The sequence below is a fragment of the Ovis aries genome, chromosome 10 (genome assembly GCF_016772045.2).
Source record: "Ovis aries strain OAR_USU_Benz2616 breed Rambouillet chromosome 10, ARS-UI_Ramb_v3.0, whole genome shotgun sequence".
Taxonomy (NCBI): Eukaryota; Metazoa; Chordata; class Mammalia; order Artiodactyla; family Bovidae; genus Ovis; species Ovis aries.
The window spans coordinates 51265103-51289444 of record NC_056063.1 but is presented as its reverse complement, the minus strand read 5'-3'; the positions used below and the strand labels follow the sequence as shown (position 1 = coordinate 51289444).

General features: G+C 42.6%; 1 protein-coding gene and 1 non-coding gene across 27 annotated transcripts in view; one reads left to right on the top strand and one right to left on the bottom strand.

Moving 5' to 3' along the window:
- LMO7 (LIM domain 7) overlaps nt 1-11774 on the bottom strand; it is a 219317-nt gene extending 207543 nt beyond the window's left edge. For 21 of the 26 annotated variants that reach the window (XM_060394560.1, XM_060394563.1, XM_060394572.1 and 18 more), the window contains exon 1: nt 10979-11331. In XM_060394560.1, coding sequence (XP_060250543.1) covers nt 10979-11038 — 60 coding nt within the window. In that variant the 5' untranslated portion in view covers nt 11039-11331. Of the gene's footprint in view, nt 1-10978; nt 11332-11704 lie in introns of those variants that run through there. The other 5 variants (XM_060394587.1, XM_060394589.1, XM_060394588.1 and 2 more) reach the window with 1 other exon arrangement.
- TRNAC-ACA (transfer RNA cysteine (anticodon ACA)) lies at nt 1222-1293 on the top strand. Its single transcript has one exon. It is a non-coding gene; the product is annotated as a tRNA-Cys (tRNA).
- Nucleotides 11775-24342: the final 12568 nt, after the last annotated feature.

Genomic DNA, 24342 nt, shown 5'->3' with positions numbered 1-24342 from the left:
AGGTGTAAAGAATCTGCCTGCCAGCACAAGAGACACAGGTTCAATCCCTGGTCCAGGAAGATCCCCTGGAGAAGGAAATGGCAACCCACTCAAGAAGTGTTCTTGTCTGGAAATTCCATGGACAGAGAAGCCTGGTGGGCTATAGTTCATGGGATTGCAAGAGTTGGACACTACTGAACAACAAATAACATATGCTAGAACATACAAACTAAAGTCTGTAATTACTCAATCAGCAATGCTGTGGCTTAAAGCAATGTGTCTATCAGCAATGCTGTGGCTTAAATAATATTTGATCATGAGTTTTCCAGGCACTGACATCACAAGACAGAACGTGTTGCGTGTGCAGGACTTGTCAGAAACAGAAAGCAGCTAATCTCACAGCTTTAGATGGAATGAAGACCGACAGCCCATTCCCTTCCTGATTCTAAATCCTTCACCACGATTTACTGACCGGTGGCCTTCTGAACAATACAGTATACTGATTAAGAGTCAGACTGCCTGGTTTCAAATCCCCAATCACCATTTACTAATTCTAGTGTTTCCTGGAGCAAATTATTTTACCTTTCATCCTTCTTTCTCCTCATCTGAAAACACACCCACACCTTTGGGAAATAACAATCCTTCATTATTAGACCATGTAAGTATAATGCTCTAGCCACATGTCTGTCACATGATTAAAAAAAAAAATAGTGGTTGCTTCAATGGTCAGTTACTCACCTACTCTTGTAAAACCTTCACTAGGAGGCAACCCACCATTCAATTCAGTCCATTCTGGTGTAGGACTGCTCTTTATTTATAGAAGGTCTTCAAAACACTTGCACTGAAAGTCTCACTGTGCCCAATTAGTTATTACCAGTTCTGCCCTCTGTGTGCATGCTCAGTCATATCCGACTCTTTGCGACCCCATGGACTGTAGCCCACCAGGCTCCTCCGTCCAGTGGATTTTCTGGGCAGAAATACTGGAGTGGGTTGCCATTTCCTACTCGAAAGGATCTTCCCAACCCAGGGATTGAACTCACGTCTCTTGTGTCTCTTTCCAGTGGCAGGCGGATTCTTTACCATTGCACTACCTGGCCCTCTGAGCCCAGAGAAAACTTTCCTAATCTCTCGCCTTAAGACAATCCTCCATGTACTTAGAGACAGATGTGATGTCTATGGCTGTGCACCACCATCTAAATGCACATAAGCATCAAGTTGATCATCCCGTACTCAGGAACTGCTTCCCTGGTAGCTCAGACGGTAAAGCATCTGCCTACAACGCAGGAGACCTAGGTTCGATCCCTGGGTTGGGAAGATTCCCTGGTGAAGGAATTAGAACCAGGTTTTGAGAAGCCAACTGGGGAGGATTTCACACTTCCTGAAAAAGCTGTTAAGGGGGCCGTGTGGCAATTCATCTGTAAGTGGCAGAAGGAGTGTGCTCAACCTCTGTTTCAAAGCTGTGCAGAGATGACAGCTATTATCCTTAGAGCTTTGGGTGCATTGAGAGCGTTTTTAAAGAAACATACCCAACAATTACCTTCAGCAAGAGTAAACACAGATACACATAATTTATCATTTTCTTCAGCTCAAATACATTACTGACAGTTGACAGGTTTAAGGAGGTCTCCAGACATCAATTAATCAGTCAACCCTTTGATTGGATGCAAAATTTCATTTGTTCAACAAGCACTTGAGAGCTTTCTGTCTGGGAGTGGAGGCAATGGGAACAATACAGGAAATTCAGTCTGCAGACAGCAACAGATGAAATAGTTAACCTACACTCTATTTTCTCTGAACTAAAACAGTCTAACTAAAAGGTAATTGTGTTGATGTTGCTTAGTTTTTCTTAACTAACATTTTCAAAAACAGTGCTTTTCTAAAACTCACATGCTGTTGAGAAGTGATTTTTTTTTTAAACTTTTTATTTTGTATTGGAGTATAGCCGATTAACAATGTTGTGACAGTTTCAAGTGGACAGCAAAGGGACTCAGCCATACATATACATGTATCCTTATGTATCCTTTCTCCCCTCCCATCCAGGCTGCCACAGGAGGAGAGATTTTACAAGGAAGGAGGCAGTAAAAGGAATCAATTAGTCTCAAGAGAAACCCTTGACCACCCGAAGCACCCTTGGCATCCAGAGAGCGAGCGGGCGAGTGCTGCCCCAGTGGGTTGAATGAAGCGCATACTCCCTGCCACACACTCCGGACATTCTCCTCTCTCATCCTCAGAGAAGCTTTAAGATTTTCTGTGCTTTGCAAATGGCTGAAGCAACATCAAGGTGCCCTGCTTCCTCACAATGACAAACTGTTCCAATTTTCATCTCATAACTGGAGATGAGATGGAGAACTCGAAAGGTCTCTCCAAACAACCAAAAGCAAAGTGAGACCATCAGGAGATACTTCCCCGATGGCCCTACCATGCCCATGACCCTAGAGACTCACCTCAGGAGGCCAGGGGCCCTATGAGCCTCTTGTGACCTCCTTTAGAGAAGACAGAACCCTCCTTGCTTCAGTTTCACCCTTCCTCACTGGAAGAAACCCAGTGAGTTATCTGTTAGATGGGGCTTCCCTAGCAGCTCAGATGGTAAAAAAAAAAAATCTGTATGCAATGCAGGAGACCAGGGTTCAATCCCTGGGTCAGGGAGCTTCCCTAGAGAAGGGAATGGCAACCCACTCCAGTATTCTTGCCTGGAGAATTCCATGGACAGAGGAGCCTGGTGGGCTACAGTCCATGGGTCACAAAGAGTCGGACACGACTGAGTGACTATCACCTTCACTTTGTCATTACTGGTTAGATAAATATCATTAGCGATCTGAGAAAAAGCAGAACATACATCCTTCATCTATTTACTTAGACAGAAAACGCAAATGACAACTTCAATTCTGGTCAGAATAAAGAGAGTTTGGGGCCCCCTACCCCTGCTCATGGCTGCAAATTAGCACAAAGCTTTCAGAGGGTCGTGTCTGTCTCTGCAACCCTGTGGACTATAGGCCACCAGGCTCCTCTAACCATGGAATTTTCCAGGCAAGAATACTGGAGTGGACTGCCATTCCCTTCTCCAAGGGATCTTCCTGACCCAGGGGTTAAACCCAGGGCTCCCACATTATCAACAATCAAAAAATCATTCATTGCCTTTGGCCCAACGAGTTCATTTCTCTAGCTGGCTCAAGAGCACTCTTTTTATGAAAGGTGCAAGTTCCTGGTATTTTCCCCACTTTAAGAAGAGGTCCATTTCTAGTTTTCAGTATACCGGTACCTTGAAAGGAATCAGGATGACTGACACTGCTAGAATCCTCCTAGTTCCTCAGGAAATATCTTGTCGTATGTGTTTATACTTTCCGGAATCAAGCGATTCTAACAGCATCTCTACCCTGGTTCCTATTTGTGTGAATCAGTTCCTTCCCAAGAGAATTTTGTGAGCGCCCTCAATCTCTTCCACCCCTCCGGCCCTAAGACTCCTCCTTATTTGCTAAATAAAGGTGTGTGTAAGAAACAGTAAAATGCTGCGTAAAGAATAAAAAACAAATTGACATCAAGACACCTCTTGGCTACTTACAACTGCCCTGAGAAATCTTTGATGTTAGAAATCAGAAGAGTGGAATGATAAAGCCCTTCTGCAAGGAAACCTTCCTGAGCTATAAAAATACTTGATAACATCATTAGGTTGCTGGGCATGGACCTATACATTTGACCAAAGGTAGAGTCTGCAACTCTGGGCTTCCCAGGTGGTGCTGGTGGTAAAGAGACTGCCAGCCAACGCAGAAGACTTTGGAGGAGGGCACGGCAACCCACTCCAGTGTTCTTGCCTGGAGAATTCCATGGACAGGGGAGCCTGGTGGGCTACATTCACAGGGCTGAAAAGAGTCAGACACGACTGAGTGACTAGCACACACATACACAGCCCAGCAAATACCTGGTACAAAGTAGGCACATCAAGGGCATTTTTGGATAATAAAATGACTTAATGTAAGTCCCCATGAGGGAAACCATTAACTAGAAGGCAGGAGTAGAGTGACCTCACTCAGGAACAGGGCTGGGGCAGAAAAGGAAATAGTGAGTAAACAGGCAAGCACACACTGGCACCCAGAGGAAGGCACATCGTGTAACTGCTCCCAACCAACTGCCAAAGCGAAGAGCTCAGCTTCAGACACTGGGAGAAGAAAGAATCCCAGTCCTTCGGTTCAGCTCAGCCCAGTTGCTCAGTCGTGTCCGACTCTTTGCAACTCCATGGACTGCAGCACACCAGGCTTCCCTGTCCATCACCAACTCCCGGAGCTTGCTCAAACTCATGTCCATTGAATTAGTGATGCCATCCAACTATCTCATCCTCTGTCATCCCCCTCTCCTCTTGCCTTCCGTATTTCTCAGCATCAGGGTCTTTTCCAATGAGTCAGTTCTTTGCATCAAGTGGCCAAAGTATTGCAGCTTCAGCATCAGTTCTTCCAATGAATATTCAGGGTTGATTCCCTTTAGGATTGACTGGTTTGATCTCCTTGAAGTCCAAGGGACTCTCAAAAGTGCTCTCCAACACTACAGTTAAAAAGCATCAATTCTTCAGCGCTCAGCTTTCTTTATGGTCCAACTCTCATATCCATACTTGGGTAATGGAAAAACCATAACTTTGACTAAATGGACCTTTGTTGGCAAAGTAATATACTGTCTAGGTTAGTCATAGCTTTTCTTCCAAGGAGCAAGCATCTTTTAATTTCATGACTGCAATCATCATCTGCAGTGATTCTGGAGCCCAAGAAAGCAAAGTCGGTCACAGTTTCCATTGTTTCCCCATCTATTTGCCATGAAGTGATGGGACCGGATGCATGATCTTAGTTTCCTGCATGTTGAGTTTTAAGCCAGCTTTTTCACTCTCCTCTTTCACTTTCATCAAGAGGCTCTTTAGTTCCTCTTCACCTTCTGCCATAAGGGTGGTATCATCTGTTTATCTGAGGTTATTGATATTTCTCCCAGCAATCTTGATTTCAGCTTGTGCTTCATCCAGTCCAGCATTTCACATGATATACTCTGCATAGAAGTTAAATAAGCAGGGTGACAATATACAGCCTTGATGTACTCCTTTCCCAATTTGGAACCAATGTGTTCCATTTCCAGTTCTAACTGTTGCTTCCTGACCTGCATACAGGTTTCTCAAGAGGGAGGTCAGGTGGTCTGGTATTCCCATCTCTTTCAGAATTTTCCAGTTTATTGTGATCCACACAGTCAAAGGCTTTGGCATAGTCAATAAAGTCTGGTCCATAGGTTTTATTAAAGCCACAGCCTTGGGAATTCCCTGGCAGTCCAGTGGTTAAGATTCTGCACTTCCAAGGCAGGTTCAATCCCTGGTCAGGGAACTAAGATCCCACATGCCATGCAAAGTGGCAGAAAAAAAAAAAAATTTAAAGCCACAGCCGTAAGACTGTACTTTCACTCAACAAACATTTATGCAGCACTGAATCAAATCTTCAAGAAAAAATGTTGTTCCCGCCTTCAGTTAACACATAGTCTAACATGGAAAAATGGATGTAATTATACCACAGAGTACAGAAAGAGATGTCTACATAATAGAGACGAGGAAGAACGGAGTGGGATGGAGGCTTGGTAGCCCAGAAAAGGCCTCACACAAAGGTCAACCATAGACCCCAAGTATGGGAGATTAAAGAGGTGTACTGAGTATTCCAATCACAACAGTCTGAAGGTGAGAAAACAGCACCCTGAGCAAGGGGAAACACAAGCAAGGATTAGGGAACACTTTTAATAAGAATCTGCCTACAATGCAGGAAGGAGACCCAGGTTCGATCCCTAGGCCAGTAAAATCCCCTGGAGAAGGGAATGGCTATGCATTTCAGTATTCTTGCGTGGAATATCCCACGGAGAGAGGAGCCTGGGGGCTATGGTCCATGGGGTCACAAAGAGTCAGACATGACTGAACAACTAACACACAACTTCTATACAGTAAGCACCTCATTCCGCTGGCCTAATCACCACTGGAGGCTGAAAGAAAACCGAGGCCTACAGGATTTGAGAAGCTGAGCCATGATTTAAAGATTTAATTTCAAAATGGTGCTTTTTTTCTCTTTTTTCAATTGAGATTTAATTGACATACAGCTTTGTATAGGTGAAAGGTGGATCCCCGAACAATTTGACATATATTGTGAGATGAATACCACCGTAAGCTTAGTCAACATCCATCTCTTCAAATAGTTACAGAAAAGCTTTTCCTTGTGATAAAAACATTAAGATTTACTCTCTTAGCAACTTTCAAATATGCTATACAGCAATGTTAATTATAGTTATCCTGAATTGGATGAAAGCGGTCAAAAGTTACAAACTTCTAGTTGTAAGGTAAATAAGTTCTGGGGATAAATGTATAAATCTGTGCTCTTAATCTCTATGCTATCTGGCAGTTATGTAAATAGTAACGTACAAAATGAGCAAAAACAAAGACATAAAGCCACAGACCAGACTGTAAAGGGCTGTGGAAGCTACATTTCACAGCTTAATATATATGCAGACTTTAAAATCTTTTCATGCCTCCTCAGAAAAGAAAAATCAAAATCAAGTTATGTTCTGAAAAACTAATTCCAGTTTCAACAGCTATAATAAGAACTGCTTTCTAACATTTAAAATTTTAAACAAATTTTTATCATCAGAGTCTTTTCAAGTTTAATATCTGTCCATTGAAACCGTATATTATTACCAGAAATGCTTCTATGAATTCAGCTAAGATTTTCAAATGCATGTTTACATCACTTTACATCCATCTGAAAAACAACAGTACAAATCACGAGAACCTTTGTTTTGTCTGCAGACAACACTACTATGCACCGAGGACTCAAGTGCACTCAGCAAATCCTTTCACACCAGACCACAGATGGGAAACCACCAACAGAAGGGAAACAGCTTACAGAGAAAAAGAGGGAAATCACTTAGGCGAATTATGTAACTATCAGTGGGAGACCCACAGAGCGCCATTCTTTAAAAATTTAGCACTAAATGCAAACAAAAGTGATGACCCGCACACGATCCCTAAAGGACAGAAATGAACAGGTGGAGAAACAGACCAGCTGGAAGTAACTGGGGAAGGATTCATATTCTGGTGCCAGGCGTGACAATGAGCTCAATTGGCATCTCTTTGGTCCTTCTACAGGGTGACAGTGATACTGAAAATATCAAACCCAGAGATAACAGGACTGGCAGGGGAGCGGGAAGGTGTGGAATTAAACTAGCCTGTTCTGCTCCAGTCATAAAAATTACTACTGTGTTTAAACCTCAACCTAGATAGGAACATGAAAGTCACATACTGGAAATGGGTAACCAACCAATGCAGTGAGCAATAATGTTCAGTTTTCAATCTCATTGGTATTTTGTCTGTTTATTACAGGGTTTTTAATGCTCCTCCCCCCACCACCACACAAAAAGACAGAGGCAACTATTTGGTACAGAAAATTAAAAGGTGCTGCAGAAAAGGACTAAAATTAGAGGGTCTGGAGTCCATTTTCTGCCACTTCCTCTCCCACTCCATGACCGTGCTAGAATCAAGCTTCCCCTTTGCCATCACCTCCAAACCATTACATTATTTGGCTTTCAATGACTGTTTAATCATAAACTAGCTCGCTACATTATTAATATTCCAAACTGCATTTTCAACCAGATAATAATCCAATATCATGATGCTGAATTATCTTAGAAGGTTATGTTCCTACATTTGTTATTTCAAATATGAAACTAAACAGTATATATACACTTTTAAATAGCAAAGAAAAATTTGAAATAAAGAGTCATAAAATAACAATAACTGGCAGAATAAGAAGCACTAGTCCTCACCTTACCCTTTCTCCTCTTCCTCCCAAAACAAAAAAAAACGATTTTAATTTTGGTTGCGGGAGTCATACATTAGTTATTTAAAATTGCTGATGGAGCACGGAAATGGCAAGGACATACCGGCATGGACTCTGGTTATCTTTCAAAGATTTACAAGATTATTGGAGTCTTTTGACCTTGGGCTAGTCAAAGCTGCAGCTGAAAATAAAGGTAGCTGATTAGGTCATATTACGTACAATACATATAATATGTATATTATAGTATTGTTGTTGCTGTTTAGTTGCTAAGTCATGTCTGACTCTTCTGCTTCTACTCTGCTTCTGACTCTTCTTCTGTCTACTTCCCATAGACTGCAGTCCGCCAGGCTCCTCTGTCCATGGGATTTCCCAGGCAAGAACACTGGAGTGGGTTGCCATTTCCTTCTCCAGAGGATCGAACCCGTGTCTCCTGTACCAGCAGCAGATTCTTCACCACTGAGCCACCCAGGGAAGCCCAATATATGACAGCATATATCAAGGATATAGTTATTTGTGTTTTATATGTACATACCCCACTCCAGTACTCTTGCCTGGAAAATCCCATGGACGGAGGAGCCTGGTAGGCTGCAGTCCATGGGGTCGCTAAGAGTCCAATACAACTGAGCGACTTCACTTCACTATACATAAATGCATATATATGACACGATTTATATAATATAATAATACATATGTTCCTATATGTGCATTATGAATATATACGTGTGTGTGAAGTCGCTCGGTCGTGTCCGACTCTTTGCGACCCCATGGACTGTAGCCCACCAGGCTCCTCCCTCCATGGGATTCTCCAGGCAAGAGTACTGGAATGGGTTGCCATTTCCTTCACCAGGGGATCTTCCCGACCCAGGGATCGAACCCGCGTCTCCCGCATTCCAGGCAGATGCTTTTTACCTCTGAGCCACCAGGGAAGCATGCATATATATGAATGAAACATGTATGCTTCAGTGTATGTAAAGTACAATATAAATGGAAAAACGGAGCAAGAATATTAGTCAGCAGGAGAAAGATTTACACTATAATAGTCCACGCTTTCCAAAATACTTTATATACTTTGCAATCAATATTTTATTTTCAAGTTAGCAGTTCTCAGAGTTAAGATGTTATGGCAATGAGACAGTCATTCATCCTGCTTCTTTTGGCAAGAGCAATATTTTAAAATATGTAACCTGGTTGTAATGACAAAGCTAAGAGGAGAGATACATTCGGACACTAACTGAAGAAATAACATAAACCTAGCAGTGAACACTAAGCCGTCACTTCAATGTCCCAAGTATACCAAAAGTATAGGTGAATATGTAAATTATTCACATATCTTCAGAGAATGTATTGTACTGCCTTGCTTCCGGGGGCCCTAGAAAAAGAAGTCGATTTTAATTTCATAAGAGTTAACCACATTCAAATTATAAGGCAAAGCCTTTAGAAACATTCAGTTTTCTGTTAAGGAGGAACAAAACACTTTACCAAGTTACCAAATCATTGCTGACAAACACTTCGGGGGGAGTGGGACGGGGGTTGGGGAGATGAGCACGTTCACCATGTTCATGAGATACCTTCTATCACAACACATCACCCCAAAGTTTATTACAAATTTCTCACAGAAATCTTATCCAATTACAAGCAAGTTATCACCAAAACAGGAATGTTGAGATCTCGAAATCTTTATACTGAAAAAGAAAAGGATGTGAAGTCATCAATAATCACACTTAAGCAAACACTGAACTTGCAGGTGCAACCTCCACACTGGAGCCCTGTCTGGCCAAAAATGTATCCCATATTTCTTCCCTTCTCCCTCTCTACATCCCTAACACTCAAACGCAAGTTTAACTTCTAAAATTATGCAGTACACATACTGCTAATGGAAAACTACCTTTGAAAGGCTTGACTTGTCAAGGTTTATGAATGGGGGAAGTTATTTCTCTTAACTACATTGCTGGAATTTTTCCACTCTCATTTCAATTCAGAATACAGTGTTTATTCTTCTACCAACCTCCCCATGCCCTCGCCTCACACCTTTAGGTCACCTTCAAACCAGCTCAAAGTTTCAGTACAAAATGATGGCAAAGCTAATTTCTTAGACGTCCTCCACCGACTGGCTAGGTGGTAGTGAGACATTCACTTTCCTTTAGTGTGAAAACCATAGCATTTAAAGCTTATTCTTTTTTTTCCCACATACACTTAATTCTTTAGGAAGAACTAAATTAAGGTACTGTTTGCTTTGGGATTCTTGAATATGCTGTCTTTCCCATGGAAAAATCTTTAATCCTAATTTGAATATTTAAATACGTTGACTAGCTCAGCACCTGGGTTCAATAACCCCTAAATAACTGCCAAGCTGGTAAAGACAACACTTCTCTAACAAGCAGTGGTTCCTGATTTACATCTGCTCGGAAAACTTCTCCAGCATCATTATAAAAGTCATCTTTGATATCCAAAAAAATAACGGCTAGAAGTCCTAGTGTTAACTTTTCAGACAGAAGTAACCCTAAGGCGCTGATCCTGGATATTCCAGGAGACCGTCTCCTTTTAAAGGCAAAAACTGGAGTGGAAGATCTCCTTGAGGCATAGCTGGGTAAATAACCACCCTTGAGTGAGTGATTTCAGAAGATCTTAGTCTTATCAATGCCGACTTAGGAAAGCCTACGCGCCCTAAGTTACACAACCTGGGCCCCGGAAGCTACCTCGGAAAAAGCATCGCTCCAGGGGCGCCACAGGTGTCTTACGGTCCTCCATCCGAACTCCCATCCGACACACAGTACTGCCCAAGCTGGTGTATTTCAGGCGGTTCCATGTCTAGCCACCGCCAGAAAAAGGCACCCGAAGACCCTGAGCCTTCTCCGCCCTGCAGAGACATCCCCGGCATCCTGGCGCGGACGTGGGATGGTCCGCAGGGATGCGCGGTCCCAAAACCCCGCGGGGCCCTGGCAGAGGCGCTCCGGGGAAACTCAGGGAAACGGTTGTGGGGAAGGCAGCCCTAAGCTTCGCTGGACGTTAAATGATGAGACACGGAACTCGGAAAGTCCTTCGAACTACTGCGCGAACCAGCCTGACGCAACGCGCTGCGCCCGCGAAGGTCTGGGGAGACGGCTGAAAGTTCAGTGGCAAGAGCGGCCAACTCTTGCGGAAAGGAGAGGAGAAAAGGCACTCACCTCCACCCATCGCTGGGCCTCTGCGAACGCCAGGGCGCAATCGGCCTCCGCCTCCTCCATCCCTTCCAGAATTAGGGGGAGAGAGAGGTGGTGGGTGCGCAGACAGGCGGCAGTGCCGCGCACGACGGGCCAGACGCCCCGGCCTCTCTCCGGCTGCAAGACGCCAGGGCACGCTGTCTCTCCCTTTGTTGCGAAGTTGTTGAAACTTCGGCAAAGTTTCGAACCACAAGAACTTGAAGACGTGGCTTTCTCCAAACTTTCGAAAACGCCGCGGGGACCGGACAGAGCGCGGGAGGCGGGGAGGGCGACCGGAGGAGGCGCGCGGCACCAGACCCGAGGGCTGTTTCGACTTCAAAAGTCGCAGCGCGGCCACCGCCCTCCCGGAATGCCCCGCCCCGGCCCACCCCGCGGCCGCCCAGTCGCCGCTTCCGTACCCCCTCCGCTCCCCCACCCCCACGGCGCCCCGGGGCTCCCGGCCGCAGCCGCCTTTGTGGTCGGACAGTCTGGGCTAGGGGATGCCACCGTCCTCCCAGAGGCCGTGGCCCGGGCCACGCTCCCGCTCCCGCGCCGCCCGCCGGACCGCGGGCCCCCATCCTCTCCCCGGAGGGGAGGCGCCCCCGCGCCCGCATCCTGTCCGCATCCTTCTCGCCTCCGTCCGCCTGGCCGCCTTCCCTCTCCCGGGGACCCGGGAAGCGGCGCCCCCACCGCTCGCGGCCGCTGACATACCAGGAATAGCTGCACACAATTGCACCTTTCCCGGCCAAGAACGTCCCCCGCGATGGAGCTCGGCCCGGCCAGCCGCCCTCACCTGCTCCCGCTCCTGCCGAGCCCGCCGGGCGCCCGCCCCGCCGCCAAGTGCGGACAGCCCCTCCCCCAGGTCTCCGCCCCCTTCCGTGGCCCGGGCCCTCCTGGCGGCAGGTGAGGGTACTGGCCCTAGGCACGTGCGGCCCATTGCCCCCAGCCTGGGCCCGCCCCGCTCCGCTCGGCGTCCAGGTGGGCAAGGAGGAAGGTACCTGCCATTCCAGTCCCGGCCCTCCGATAAGGGTCCGAAGAGAAAGAAAGTCAGCCCCCACCCTGAGGTCAAACCCGCCATCCTGCGTGGTTTGGGAACACGCCCGGAGCAGTAAGGTGATGCGTCATTCACCATCCGCAGGGGCCCTGGGTAGGTGCGTAGGTCTGGAGGTAGGAGGCTCAAAGGCTGGCGTGTGTGGATTCTTTTCATACTCAAATCAGATCTCCGGAAAGGAACCTGCTTATCTGTCTAGGCTCCCTGGAACCTCGCTTCAAGCTCTTGCCCTGTCCCGGCCACACACTGATGGTGTCACGGTTGGACTTCTTATTCCAGCAGAGGAAGCAACCCTTTTATTTTTCTTCCTGGGGGATCGTTTACTCTATATGATGAAAAATGACGTCAAAGAGCAAAGAGACTAGCTTAATGAATAACTAGGATCTATTTTTGCCTTATTTACCTTTTCTACCTTATTCACCTTTTCTACTGAAGATATATTTCCTACTTAAAGAGAGAATTATATTTCACCCATAGATAGCATAATAGACAACTCGTACTTTAAAGAACACTTTTCTGCATATTATCATTTTCACACTTAAATAAAGCTAACCATAATCACTTAGTATTAATCTACACCCAGTCCAGACTCAAATTCCTCCAATGGATTCCAAAATGTCTTTTTACCGCTGACTTAGACCAGAACCCAAACAATAACCACATATTGCCTTTGGTTACCTCTTTTTTTTTTTTTTTTTTTTTTTTTAGCCTAGAATAGCTTTCTACTTATCTCCGACTCCACCATCCACCCCGTTTTAGAAGGACATTGCCTTAAGGAAACCAGTCAGCCTTCTAGTTTTGTCTGATGGCTCTTTTTCGGGTGTCTTCACAATATTTCTCTTCCCTCAGTATTTCCTGTTACCTAGACATTAGACCTAAAGCTGGGATTAAACTCATTTACTCTTCTGAATAAAGATTTCACCAGCATCCTTCCAGATTTAGGTGACTTCTAGAGGATGGGGTTTGTTTATTTTCATCCAACATTTTTTTCACTGGCATTGTCTGTAATCACTGGGTCTCTTTAGAAGATCTCACCAGTTGTTTCTGCAAAAGTGAAAAACTATTGGCTGGATCATCCCCTTGCCTCCTGAGGGCACCATGATCAGAACAAACCCAATGAGGATGAAAGGATTAAAGAAACTAGGAAGAAATGTCTTTCTGGCTACTTAAGACCTTAACCAAAAATTTCATTTGGGCTTTTCATAATATCTTATGGGAAAACCCAAATGAACCTTTTAGCCAACCCAATATTAAATATTTAGCAAGCACCTTATATATGCAATGTGCTATTTATCATAAGTGATACAAAAATTTTAGACAGTGAATGCTATGGATTTCCAAACCAATAGAAAGACATTCTGCAAGCTTCATGAGAATTACTATTACTACATTTATTACACATATATATGTATATAAATATATGTGTGTGTATATATATGTATGTATGTATATATGTATGTGTATATATATATATATATCGGAGAAGGCGATGGCACCCCACTCCAGTACTCTTGCCTGGAAAATTCCGTGGACGGAGGAGCCTGGTAGGCTGCAGTCCATCGGGTCTCGAAGAGTCAAACATGACTGAGCGATTTCACTTTCCCTTTTCACCTTCATGCATTGGAGAAGGAAATAGCAACCCACTCCAGTGTTCTTGTCTGGCGAATCCCAGGGACGGCAGAGCCTGGTGGGCTGCCGTCTATGGGGTCTCACAGAGTCGGACACGACTGAAGCGACTTAGCAGCAGTAGCAGCAAATATATATATATATATATATATATATATATATATATATAATACCATTTAAAGCTCCTGCTATGTCAGTTGACTTTCAGCGATGGGGGAAGCAGCCCAGGATGGCAAGAGGTGCAGAGGCTTGGGAATCTGGATGACTAAGGTTACCAAGTTACCAAATTCTCTGAGCTTCAATTTGCTCACCTGAAAAATGTGATGAGAATAACTACTTCAAATGTTTCTTGTGAGAATTAAAATTATGATGTTATATGTAAAAACCCAGGGCATTGCTTGGCATCAAGCAGGCACTTAGTAAATGATGATTATTTCCCATTCATCTCTATCAGTAGTGTGTCAGATATGAATTTTTCCTAGTAAGTGGGAATTTCATTTGTTTGCTCAAATACTCACATGGAAAGAGCTATAGGGTATTGCAAATTCTGTTTCAAGTCAGCTCAGGCACCAGCCATTTCTGTCTCTTTATTGTTGCAAATTTGCAACTCAGAAGACCCAAATCCAACTCTTTGCCGTCTATGGGGTCGCACAGAGTCAGACACGACTAAAGCGACTTAGCAGCAGCAGAGAGAAAGGACTTAAAATTCATAATGACAAAACATCATAAACATTATTTATTTTCCAAAAGAATTTGAAGTACCTTTCAATATTTAAAACATGAAACAATACAATTGTCATGTTCTTATACATTAGTGGCGAAATGAACTGTTGATAGGAGAAAGTGACCATCTTTTTGGAAAGTAATTTGGCAATAAATATTAAAAATTTTTAAATGCTCTTGCTCTACTGCAGCAATTCTACTTCTGAGAATTTATACTAAGGATATGGGTGAAGATATATGCATAAAAGGAGCATCCTCAGGGGACACATAGAGGTGCTAGCCAAATCTCCCTCTAGAAGTCCTCCTCGGCTGCAGAGCGCAGCCTCACCTGAGGCCATGCCCAGTGAAAGTGGCCCCAGGACTTGAAGTTATAAAAAGTCAGGTCATTTCCACCCAGTTCGGGACAACTCTGATGGGCCCTTTCAATATAAGTGAGGTCTGTTGAGGCTGTCAGGCTGTGTCAGAGTTCAGCTTCTCCCTCACCCATTCCTGTTCCTTCCCTCTTCACTTCCCTGGCGTCAGTCCCTGATAACTATCTTATGCTTCAAATGGCATTTCTGTCCGTCTCTGGAGCACTCAATCTGTGATGGCATTATGCATGATTTGTTAGAAATGAGATCCTCAAAGCAATCTAAACAATAGGGATGGTGGAATAAATTATGGTTTTTCCATAGAATGAGACATTGTGCAATCAGTGAAAATGTAAAAGGATAGTCCATGACACAGAGAGATGTTTAAAAATATATTACAAAGGATACATGTATATGTATGACTGGGTCACTTTGCTGTACATCTGGAACTATCACAATATTGTTAATTGGCTATACTCCAGCATAAAATAAATAGTAAAAAAGAAATACATGCTGATGAAATATATATATATTACAAAGTGGGGGGAAAGTCATCTATAAAGTAGTCAAATCTGTGATTGTATTTTTCTTTTTTCTCTTTTTTCTGTTTTAAATTATGAAAATATGATAACACATTTATAGGAGACTTAGAAAATACAGAAGAAAATTACATATAGTTCCACTATAAATTTCAATTTTTTTTTCAAATCTCAATTTTTCAAGTAGAGAAATTAAGAATTTTAGTTGGAGTTTCATTATCAAACTCTCAAAACTTATTAGAATGAATACACAAAAAAGTAGAAGGATATAGTAGACCTGAAAAGCATTATGAACCAATTCAATATAATTAAAAGAATCTACCTGCAATGCAAGAGACCCGGGTTCGATCCCTGAGTTGGGAAGATCCCCAGCAGAAGGAAATGGCAACCCACTCCAGTATTCTTACCTGAAGAATTCCATGGACAGAGGAGCCTGGTGAGCTACAATCCACAGGGTCGCAAAGAGTTGGATATGACTAAATGACTAACACACAAGATTAATACAATTTACACAGAACAGTAGGGTACAAATTCTATTCAAGCTCCCATACACTGTAAACTAGTAGACAAAGGAACATATCCAGGGATTAAGACCAGGTGCAAAAATTTCATGGTCTAAAGGCAGTGAAATCATACCTTTAGATGACTCATGTAAGAGTCTATTTTCTTATATGATTGCATTTTCTTTTGTGATTTTCTGTTTTCTTATGTGATTGCATTCTGTATGCAATTTTTCTACACAGAACAATTTGGAAGAAACCTCACCCCCACCAAAAATAGAAGTTTCCTGATGGCCTAGTGGTTAGGATTGCCAGCTTTCAGTGATGTGACCCAGGTTCAATCCTTGGTCAATGAACTGAAATCCAGCAAGCCACTCCAGTATTCTTGCCTGGAGAATCCCATGGATGGAAGAGCCTGGTGGGCTACAGTCCATGGGGTCGCAAAGAGTCGGACACGACTGAGCGAGCTCACTTCAGTTCACTTCATGTATGTTGTTGCTCACTCAATCGGTCATATCCGACTCTTTGTGACTCCAAGGAGTGCAGCACACCAGGCATCCCTGTCCTTAACCAGCTCCTGAAGCTTGCTCAAACTCATGTCCATTGTGTCGGTGATGCCATCCAACCGTCTTATACTCTGTTGTCCCCTTCTCCTCCTGCCTTCATCAGGGTCTTTCCTAATGAATCGACTCTTCACATCCAAAGTATTGGAGCTTCAGCTTCAGCATTAGTCCTTCCAATGAATATTCAGGACTGATTTCCTTCAGGATTGACTGGTTTGATCTCCTTGCAGTCCAAGGAACTCTCAAGAGCCTTCTCCAACACCACAGTTCAAAAGCATCAATTCTTCAGCAGCAGAGACATGTAAACTACTTTTATAAATGAAAACATTTGTCTGACACAAAGATTTTCCAAAATTGATTTTCTGTCTCATCCCACAGGCTTCCCCTTGCTTTCCCCAACTTGTAAATGGTACCACACCTGAAATCTGGAGGTCATGCTGGACTTCCTCACCTCTCACCTCCATGTCTGCCCCATCCCCATTCCTGTCCTTGCTGTCTCCTCAATATCACTCCATTTGGCCCCTCTTCCCCATTCCCATTTCCACTTTAGTTCATTAGCTCTCAGCTAGCTTTCAGGAAATGTATGACCTTTCTAAAATTCAATCTTATCATGCCACCCAATTAACTCCTCCTTCTAGGACTCCCAGTTGTCAGCTTAGGGGCCATCTTGATGGTTGCCATCATGTCGACATCATTCAGGACTTGCTACTGCCCTCTTTTCTAACCATGTGTCCTGACCCATGTTTTTCTCTTCGTGAGAAATGTGCCTTTCTCCCTTCCTTTCCCTGCCTTTCTCCTACATATTCTTCCAGGCTCAATTCAGACCTCTTCCTTCTGAGAATCCTTCCAAAAATCCTTGCAGATCATCCTGGGCTACATTAGGTACGTCTTCTTTATGTCATCATAGCCCCTTCAATCACAAGGTTGAACAGTAACTCTGTGTTATGAAAAAGGGAGGAGCAAGAGAGCACTGGGCTGAACAATGCCTGGGGCAAAGACTGTAAGAATGAAGGGACTCTGTGGCTGGAAATTCTTGCAAGAAGAGACAGGTACAGTGGAAACTCTTCTAACAAAATAACTGAGCTTTGTATTCCAGCTGGGTATGTTTCATAAAAATGTCACATGTTTTCCTCATAGAACCATGAGTAACTTAGGAGTGCCTGACGCTGCCTGACATGTATCTGGTTTTCAACAATTGTTTATTGACTGGTGTGTGTGTTGGAGGGGGGTGTATAAAAGATATAACTCTTAATGCACAGAAGTAATCAAACATTAATAGGAGCAGAGTAGAAAATACCAATGATTACTAAAGCTTATCTAAGGTTTGTTTTTTTTTTTTTTTTTCAGTAGGATTTCTCAACAAGTGTACTACTGAGAATCTGGGCTGGATAATCCTTTGTCACAAGGGACTGTCTTGTGTATGATAGTATATTAGCAGCATCCCTGGCCTCCACCCACTAGGTGCTAGTAGTGCCTCTGTAGATGTGACCATCAAAAACATCTCCAGACATTGTCAAATGTCTCCTGGGGAGAAACCAACACCAGCTGAGAACCACAGCTCCTCAGGGAGAGACTGACTTTGTCAGTTAATGCTTTGGTTCAGTAGATGGGTAACTCAGATCCAAGGGTTTTGAAGCAAGTGGGTGGCGTAGAGTAGAGAGGATTTAGATGAACTGGAGAAAAGGGAGTTACTCTGTCCTATGGAAGAAAAAGAGGCAGGGGAGCACTGGGCTGAACAATGCCTGGGGCAAAGATCATAAAAATGAAGGGACATTGTGGCTGGAAATTATTGCAAGAAGAGACAGGTACAGTGAAAACACTTATAAAATAACTGAGCTTTGTATCCTGGTTGGATAAGGTTCATAAAGATGTCAGCCCTTACAGGTTCAGATAGCCAACATCCAAATTGCAAGTATATTTCTCATGCTTATAAAACACTTTTACTAACAGGAAGAATCAGTACTGGAAGGTAAATTTAAAACATATTAAATATGATGAAATCTTCTCTGTTTGCAGATGATACGTTCTTACATAGAGACGATTCTAAAAAATCCACTAAAAAGCTTCAGTTCAGTTCAGTCGCGCAGTCGTGTCTGACTCTTTGCGACCCCATGAATCACAGCACGCCAGGCCTAATAAAATTATTCAGTAAAGCTGGATACAAAATCAACATATAAATATCATTTGCATTTCTATACACTAACCACAAACTATCTGAAAAAGAAAGAAAACAATCCTATTTATAAAACAATAACATACTTAGATTTAGCCAAGGAGGTAAAATATCTCTGTACTGAAATTTACAAGAGACTGATGAAAGAAATTAGAGAAGACACAAATTCTAAATGAAAAGATATCCAATGATCATGGATTGAAGTGACAGTCTCTCAGTCATGTCCGACTCTTTGCAACCCCATGGACTATGCAGTCCATGGAATTCTCTAGGCCAGAATATTGGAGTGGATAGCCTTTCCATGGATTAGAGAATTAATATTGTTAAATGTTAATATTACTCAAAGTGACCTATATGGATTCAGCACAATCCCTATTAAAATCCCAATGGCATTTTCCACAGCAATAGAAAAAACAATCCTAAAATTTGTACAGAACCACAAAAGATCCTTCATAGTCAAAGCAGTCTCAAGAAAGAAGAGCAAAGCTGGAGGTATCACACTTCCTGATTTCAAATTTTATTTCAAAGCTATAGTCATTAAAATAGAATGATACTAGCATAGAAACAGACACATAGGCCAATGGAAGAGAATCAATAGCACTGAAATAAACTCACAAATATATAGTCAAGTAATATTTGACAAGAGAGCCAAGAATACTCATTGGGAAGGTAGACTCACTTCAATAAATTGTGTCGGAAAAACTAGACATTCACATGTTAAAGAATGAAATCGGACCCCTATTCTATACTATTCATAAAAATTAACAGGAAATAAATGAATTTTAATACCAGAAGCCATTAAAATACCTAGAAGAATAAATAGAGAGAAAGCTGCCTGACATTGGTCTTAGCAATGATTTTTGGATGACACCAGAAGTACAGGCAACAAAAGCGAAAATAAACAAGTGGGATTACATCAAACTAAAAAGCTTCTGCACAGCAAAGGAAACCATCAGCAAAATTAAAAGTTAAGCTACAGAATAGGGAGAATAGTGACAAACCATCTATTTGATAAGGGGTTACTATCCAAAATATATAAGGAATTCATACAGCACACACACAAAAATCTGATTTAAAGAAAAAACAGTTTTCTGAAGAAGACAAATGGCCAACAGACACACAAAAAGATACTCATAATCACTAACCTTCAGGAAATGCATATCAAAATCACAGTGACATTACACCTGTTAAAATGGCCATTATCAAAAAGATGAGACAAGTGTTGGCAAGAATGTGGGGAAAGGGAACCCTGTACAATGTTGGCGGGAATGTAAATTGATACAGCTACATGTGGGAAATAGTATGGTGGTTCCTCAAAAAATTCAAAACAGAACTACCATACAGTCCAGTAATTCCACTTCTGAATGTGTATTTTCAGGAAATGAAATCATTCTCTTGAAGAGTAACCCCGTGTTCCTGGCAGCATCATTCACAATAGCCAAGACATGGAAACAACTGAAGTGTCTATTGTCAGTTAACTGGGTGAAGAAAAAATATACATATAATCTTAAAAAGCCAAACTCATAGAAATAGAGACTAGAAGGGTGACTGCCAGGCCAGTGGCTGATGGAAATGGACAGATATTGGTCAAAGGATAAAGACTTCCAGATTTAAGATGAATGAGTTCTGGGGATTTGATGTACAGCATGGGGCTTCCCTGGTGGTTCAGACAGTAAAGAATCTGCCTATAATGCAAGAGACCTAGATTCGACCCCTGGGTCGGGAAGATCCCCTGGAGAAGGAAATGGCTACCCACTCCAGCATTCTTGCCTGGAGAATTCCCTAGACAGAGGAGTCAGGTGGGCTACAACCCATGGGGTTGCAAAAAGTTGGACATGACTGAGCAACTAACATTTTCACATGGTGACTATAGTTAGCAATATTATATGCTTGAAAGTTACGAAGATATAAATTAAGTGTTGTAACCACAAAAAAGGAAGAAATGGTAATTACATAAAGTGATGGAAGTGTTAACTAACCTTATGGTGGTAATCATCTCGTCATTACATGTGTATCATATGTTGTACACCTTAAGCTTACACAATGTTATGTGTCAATTATATCTCATTAAGTTCATGTAAAGAGAAAAAATATACATATATAATGATAAAGTATCCCATCTTTACCTATAAAAATACCTCCTTCAGTGTCAGTAATTAAAGGATTACAGATGTCAGTACTTCCATAATAGTATTCAGAAAGGTAGATTTCATTCTATATTTGGAAATGGGAGCCAGTGCGAAAAAAGTAGACACAGTGCTACAGACAACGTTTAAGAAATGAAGGTAAGAGGGAGGAATGTAGATGTGCAGGCAGCAGAAAGGGAAAAAACCCTAGGCGAATCTCATATCACGCCTCCAAAAGGCAGACGAACGTTGAGGAAGGCTTCAGTACGGTTTTTATTTTAATTGGAGTGTAATTGCTTTACAATGCTGTGTCAGTTTCTACTATAGAACAAAGTGAATCAGCTCTATGTAAATAAATATATATCTCCTCCCTCTTAAGTCTCCCCCACCCCTCCATCCTACCCCTGTAGGTCATCAAGGTGACTGAGCTGGACCCTCGTCACATAAGATGTTGATGATGAAGAGTCTTCTGCCCAGTAGATGAAGGCAGGGGTCCTAAACATGTCTTTTGAATCTGCTAGATGAGATGGACAGACCAGAGAGAAGCCCTTGGTACTTATTGACTTTCCCCTGTGTGCACAGACAGCTCTTTAGGAGACCAGCAGAGATGGTAGCTTTCAAAACATGGGGCCAACCCCATAATTTGAAGAGTAGCTGGTTATTTTCTTCCTACTATAAAGATCTGAAGGCTTTGGGTTTTTTGTTTTTTTTTTTTTTTTCCAGCATCTACAAAAGTTTCCTATCATTGAACTCAAAGTATTTAACATAGAATCTAAGACTTCTTTTTTTGTTGTTGTTAAGGTCCTGCATTCTAGCCAGATTTGCAAAACCGCACTATAATTCTCTAAGTGATAGCAGTAAGATCAAAAGGACTTACCCTAGAATTAGCTTTAAAATAAACTATTGGGGCTTCTGGGAAAAAAGAAGAAGAGAATGCCTGTTTACTAAACTTCTTTTCCTGCAACCTAGTGGAATGAGTAAAATGAACTCTGTTTCTCCCTAAAGGGATATATTTAGTAGTGATAGTCAAAGTTAAAAATAGTCAAGCCCTGTTTTCTCTAAAACATTTTTTTGCCTTTTTGTTTTTATGTTTTGGTACGAAAGTTCTACCTGACCTCTCATTAAGTTTACTTGATCAGAGAAACAGCCTTTTTGTTTGTTCAGCTTGTTCTGCTAAAAAGCAGGAAAAAATTAAGCACGACATTTACTGTACTATTAACTTAGAATTGTAATAACTATTTGCATTTATATTTTGAAATATAAAATATTTCATTTTATCTTTGCAGGAGGGAACAGCCCTCTATTATAGGAAACTGATAAAAATTCAAACTCTATTTTAAAAAGTGTCTTTAATTGCTTAAAAACGTTTAGAAGTCTTTTTTACGTTTATTTTGTCTGCACTGGGTCTTTGTTGCTGCGTATGGACTGTCTCTAGCTGCAGTGAGTTGGGGCTACTCTTCATTGCGGTGTGCAGGCTTCTCATTGCAGTGGATTCTCTAGTTCCAGAGCACAGGCTCTAGAGCATGGGCTCAGTAGTTGTGGTGCTTGGGCTTAGTTGCTCTGTGGCATGTGGAACCTTCATGGACCAGTGATCCAACCCAGGTACCCTGCATTGGCAAGCAGATTCTCACCCACTGTACCACCAGGGAAGTCCCCCCAAATTTTTCGTTCTTCCTATTTCTGTGAAAAGTGCATAGATATCGATTGATATGTTAGCTTCACAGAAGAAAGGATTCCAAAAGTATAAAATAGACTGGCCTGGGGAACAAGAGACCCAAATTGTGCTCCCAGATTCTCCCTTAGTAGTCATCAGAGAGTCAGTGGTGGGAGAAAGATGATCTCCAGCACACCTCACTCTCACCTCCGTGCAGAGTGAAGAGATGTTATAAACAGCTATGAAATGAAGCCGTTGGCTATTCTTCAGAGTTCCAGCACAGCCGTGAAATCTCAGTCTACACAGAGGAGAGTCAGGTGTTCCCTCAAGGGCTGGAAATAGCCATGGAAGAGGCCAGCCTTGACTCAGCTCCTTCAGAAGGTCCTTTGTGAAAGAAGGCAAAGGGATTTCCTTGAATGTAGACATCAGTTTAGAATGCTCACAAGGGTCTCTGAGGTAAATCGTCAGTCTACCAGGAGTTCTTGGACTAAGAATGGTCCATCCATGACTCTACCATGGACACTTGCAGACAGAAATATACCAGTCAGGCCAAACTATTTCAATCCTACGTAACTGAAGCTTACATATATATATATATACATACACACACACACACACACACACACACACACACACACACACACAGATGCATATATCCATAACACTGGGGTTTTCCAGAAACAGGGAAAGAAGTCACCTATCTACTGCTCCATTTCTGCTTAGACCAGGAATTGGTGGGTAGCGGGTACTGGGGCAGGAAACACTAAGACAAGACTTTACATGGGCTTCCCATGTGGTGCTAGTGGTAAAGAATCCGCCTGCCAATGCAGGAGACACAAGAGATGCGGGTTCCATCCCTGGGCGGAAAGATCCTCTGGAGTAGGAAATGGCAACCCGCTCCAGTATTCTTGCCTGGGAAATCCCATGATCCCATGGACAGAGGAGCCTGGTGGGCTACAGTCTGAGTGACCTAGCACACACAGAACTTTACATATATACACACACAAACACAGACACACATATATCCCCATAGATTACACACATCAGATATCTTCTGTTGGATCTTTGAATAAATAGAAGTAGTGATCAGGGGTCTATGGCTCTGTTATTTGAAAAAGTATTATAATAGGTGCCATTTTATTTTTTCAGAGATAGACCTCTGGTCATGATCTAGGTAATAAAAATGGGGCGGGGGGGGGAGTCTCTGCAACTTTGCTGTGTAAAATGTAGAATGCTGTTTTCTACCGTCAGGAAAAATTATTCGCGAGATGTATTGGCTTTCAGTTCAGTTCAGTTCAGTCGCTCAGCCGTGTCCAGCTCTCTGCAACCTCATGGACAGCAGCATGCTAGGCTTCCCCGAGCTTGCTCAAACTCATCTCCATTGAGTCAGTGATGCCATTCAACCATCTCATCCTCTGTCGTCCCCTTCTCCTGCCTTCAATCTTTCCCAGCATCAGGGTCTTCCCCAATGAGTCAGTTCTTCATATCAGGTGGCCAAAGTATGGAAGCTTTAGCTTTAACATCAGTCCTTCCAATGAACACCCAGGACTGATCTGCTTTAGGATGGACTGGTTTGATCTCCTTGCAGTCCAAGAGACTCTCAAGAGTCTTCTGCAACACCTCAGTTCAAAAGCATCAATTCTTCAGCATGCATCTTTCTTTATAGTCCAACTCTCACATCCACACATGACTACTGGGAAAACCATAGCTTTGACTAGATGGACCTTTGTCAGCAAAGTAATGGCTTTAGAGATGTATTTCCTTTCTAAAATATGCACTTAAATGGTCTCGTCTCTGAGAATAATTGTTCAAACTTGGGAGATCTTGTGTGAGTGTGTGTTTTACCCAAAAGGGACCCAAAGGAGATCAAAAGACATCAGGAGGAGTTAGCTTATTTCCTACTGGCCCAGAAACCTCAGTAGAAACAGAATTTGTTATGCCAACAGCCATCCTGTATTGCTCTGTTAGAAATATTTATCACCATCCCCACTACTTTCACTACAAACCAAACCTTAGAAGATGTATTTTTGTGTGTCTTCTGGTG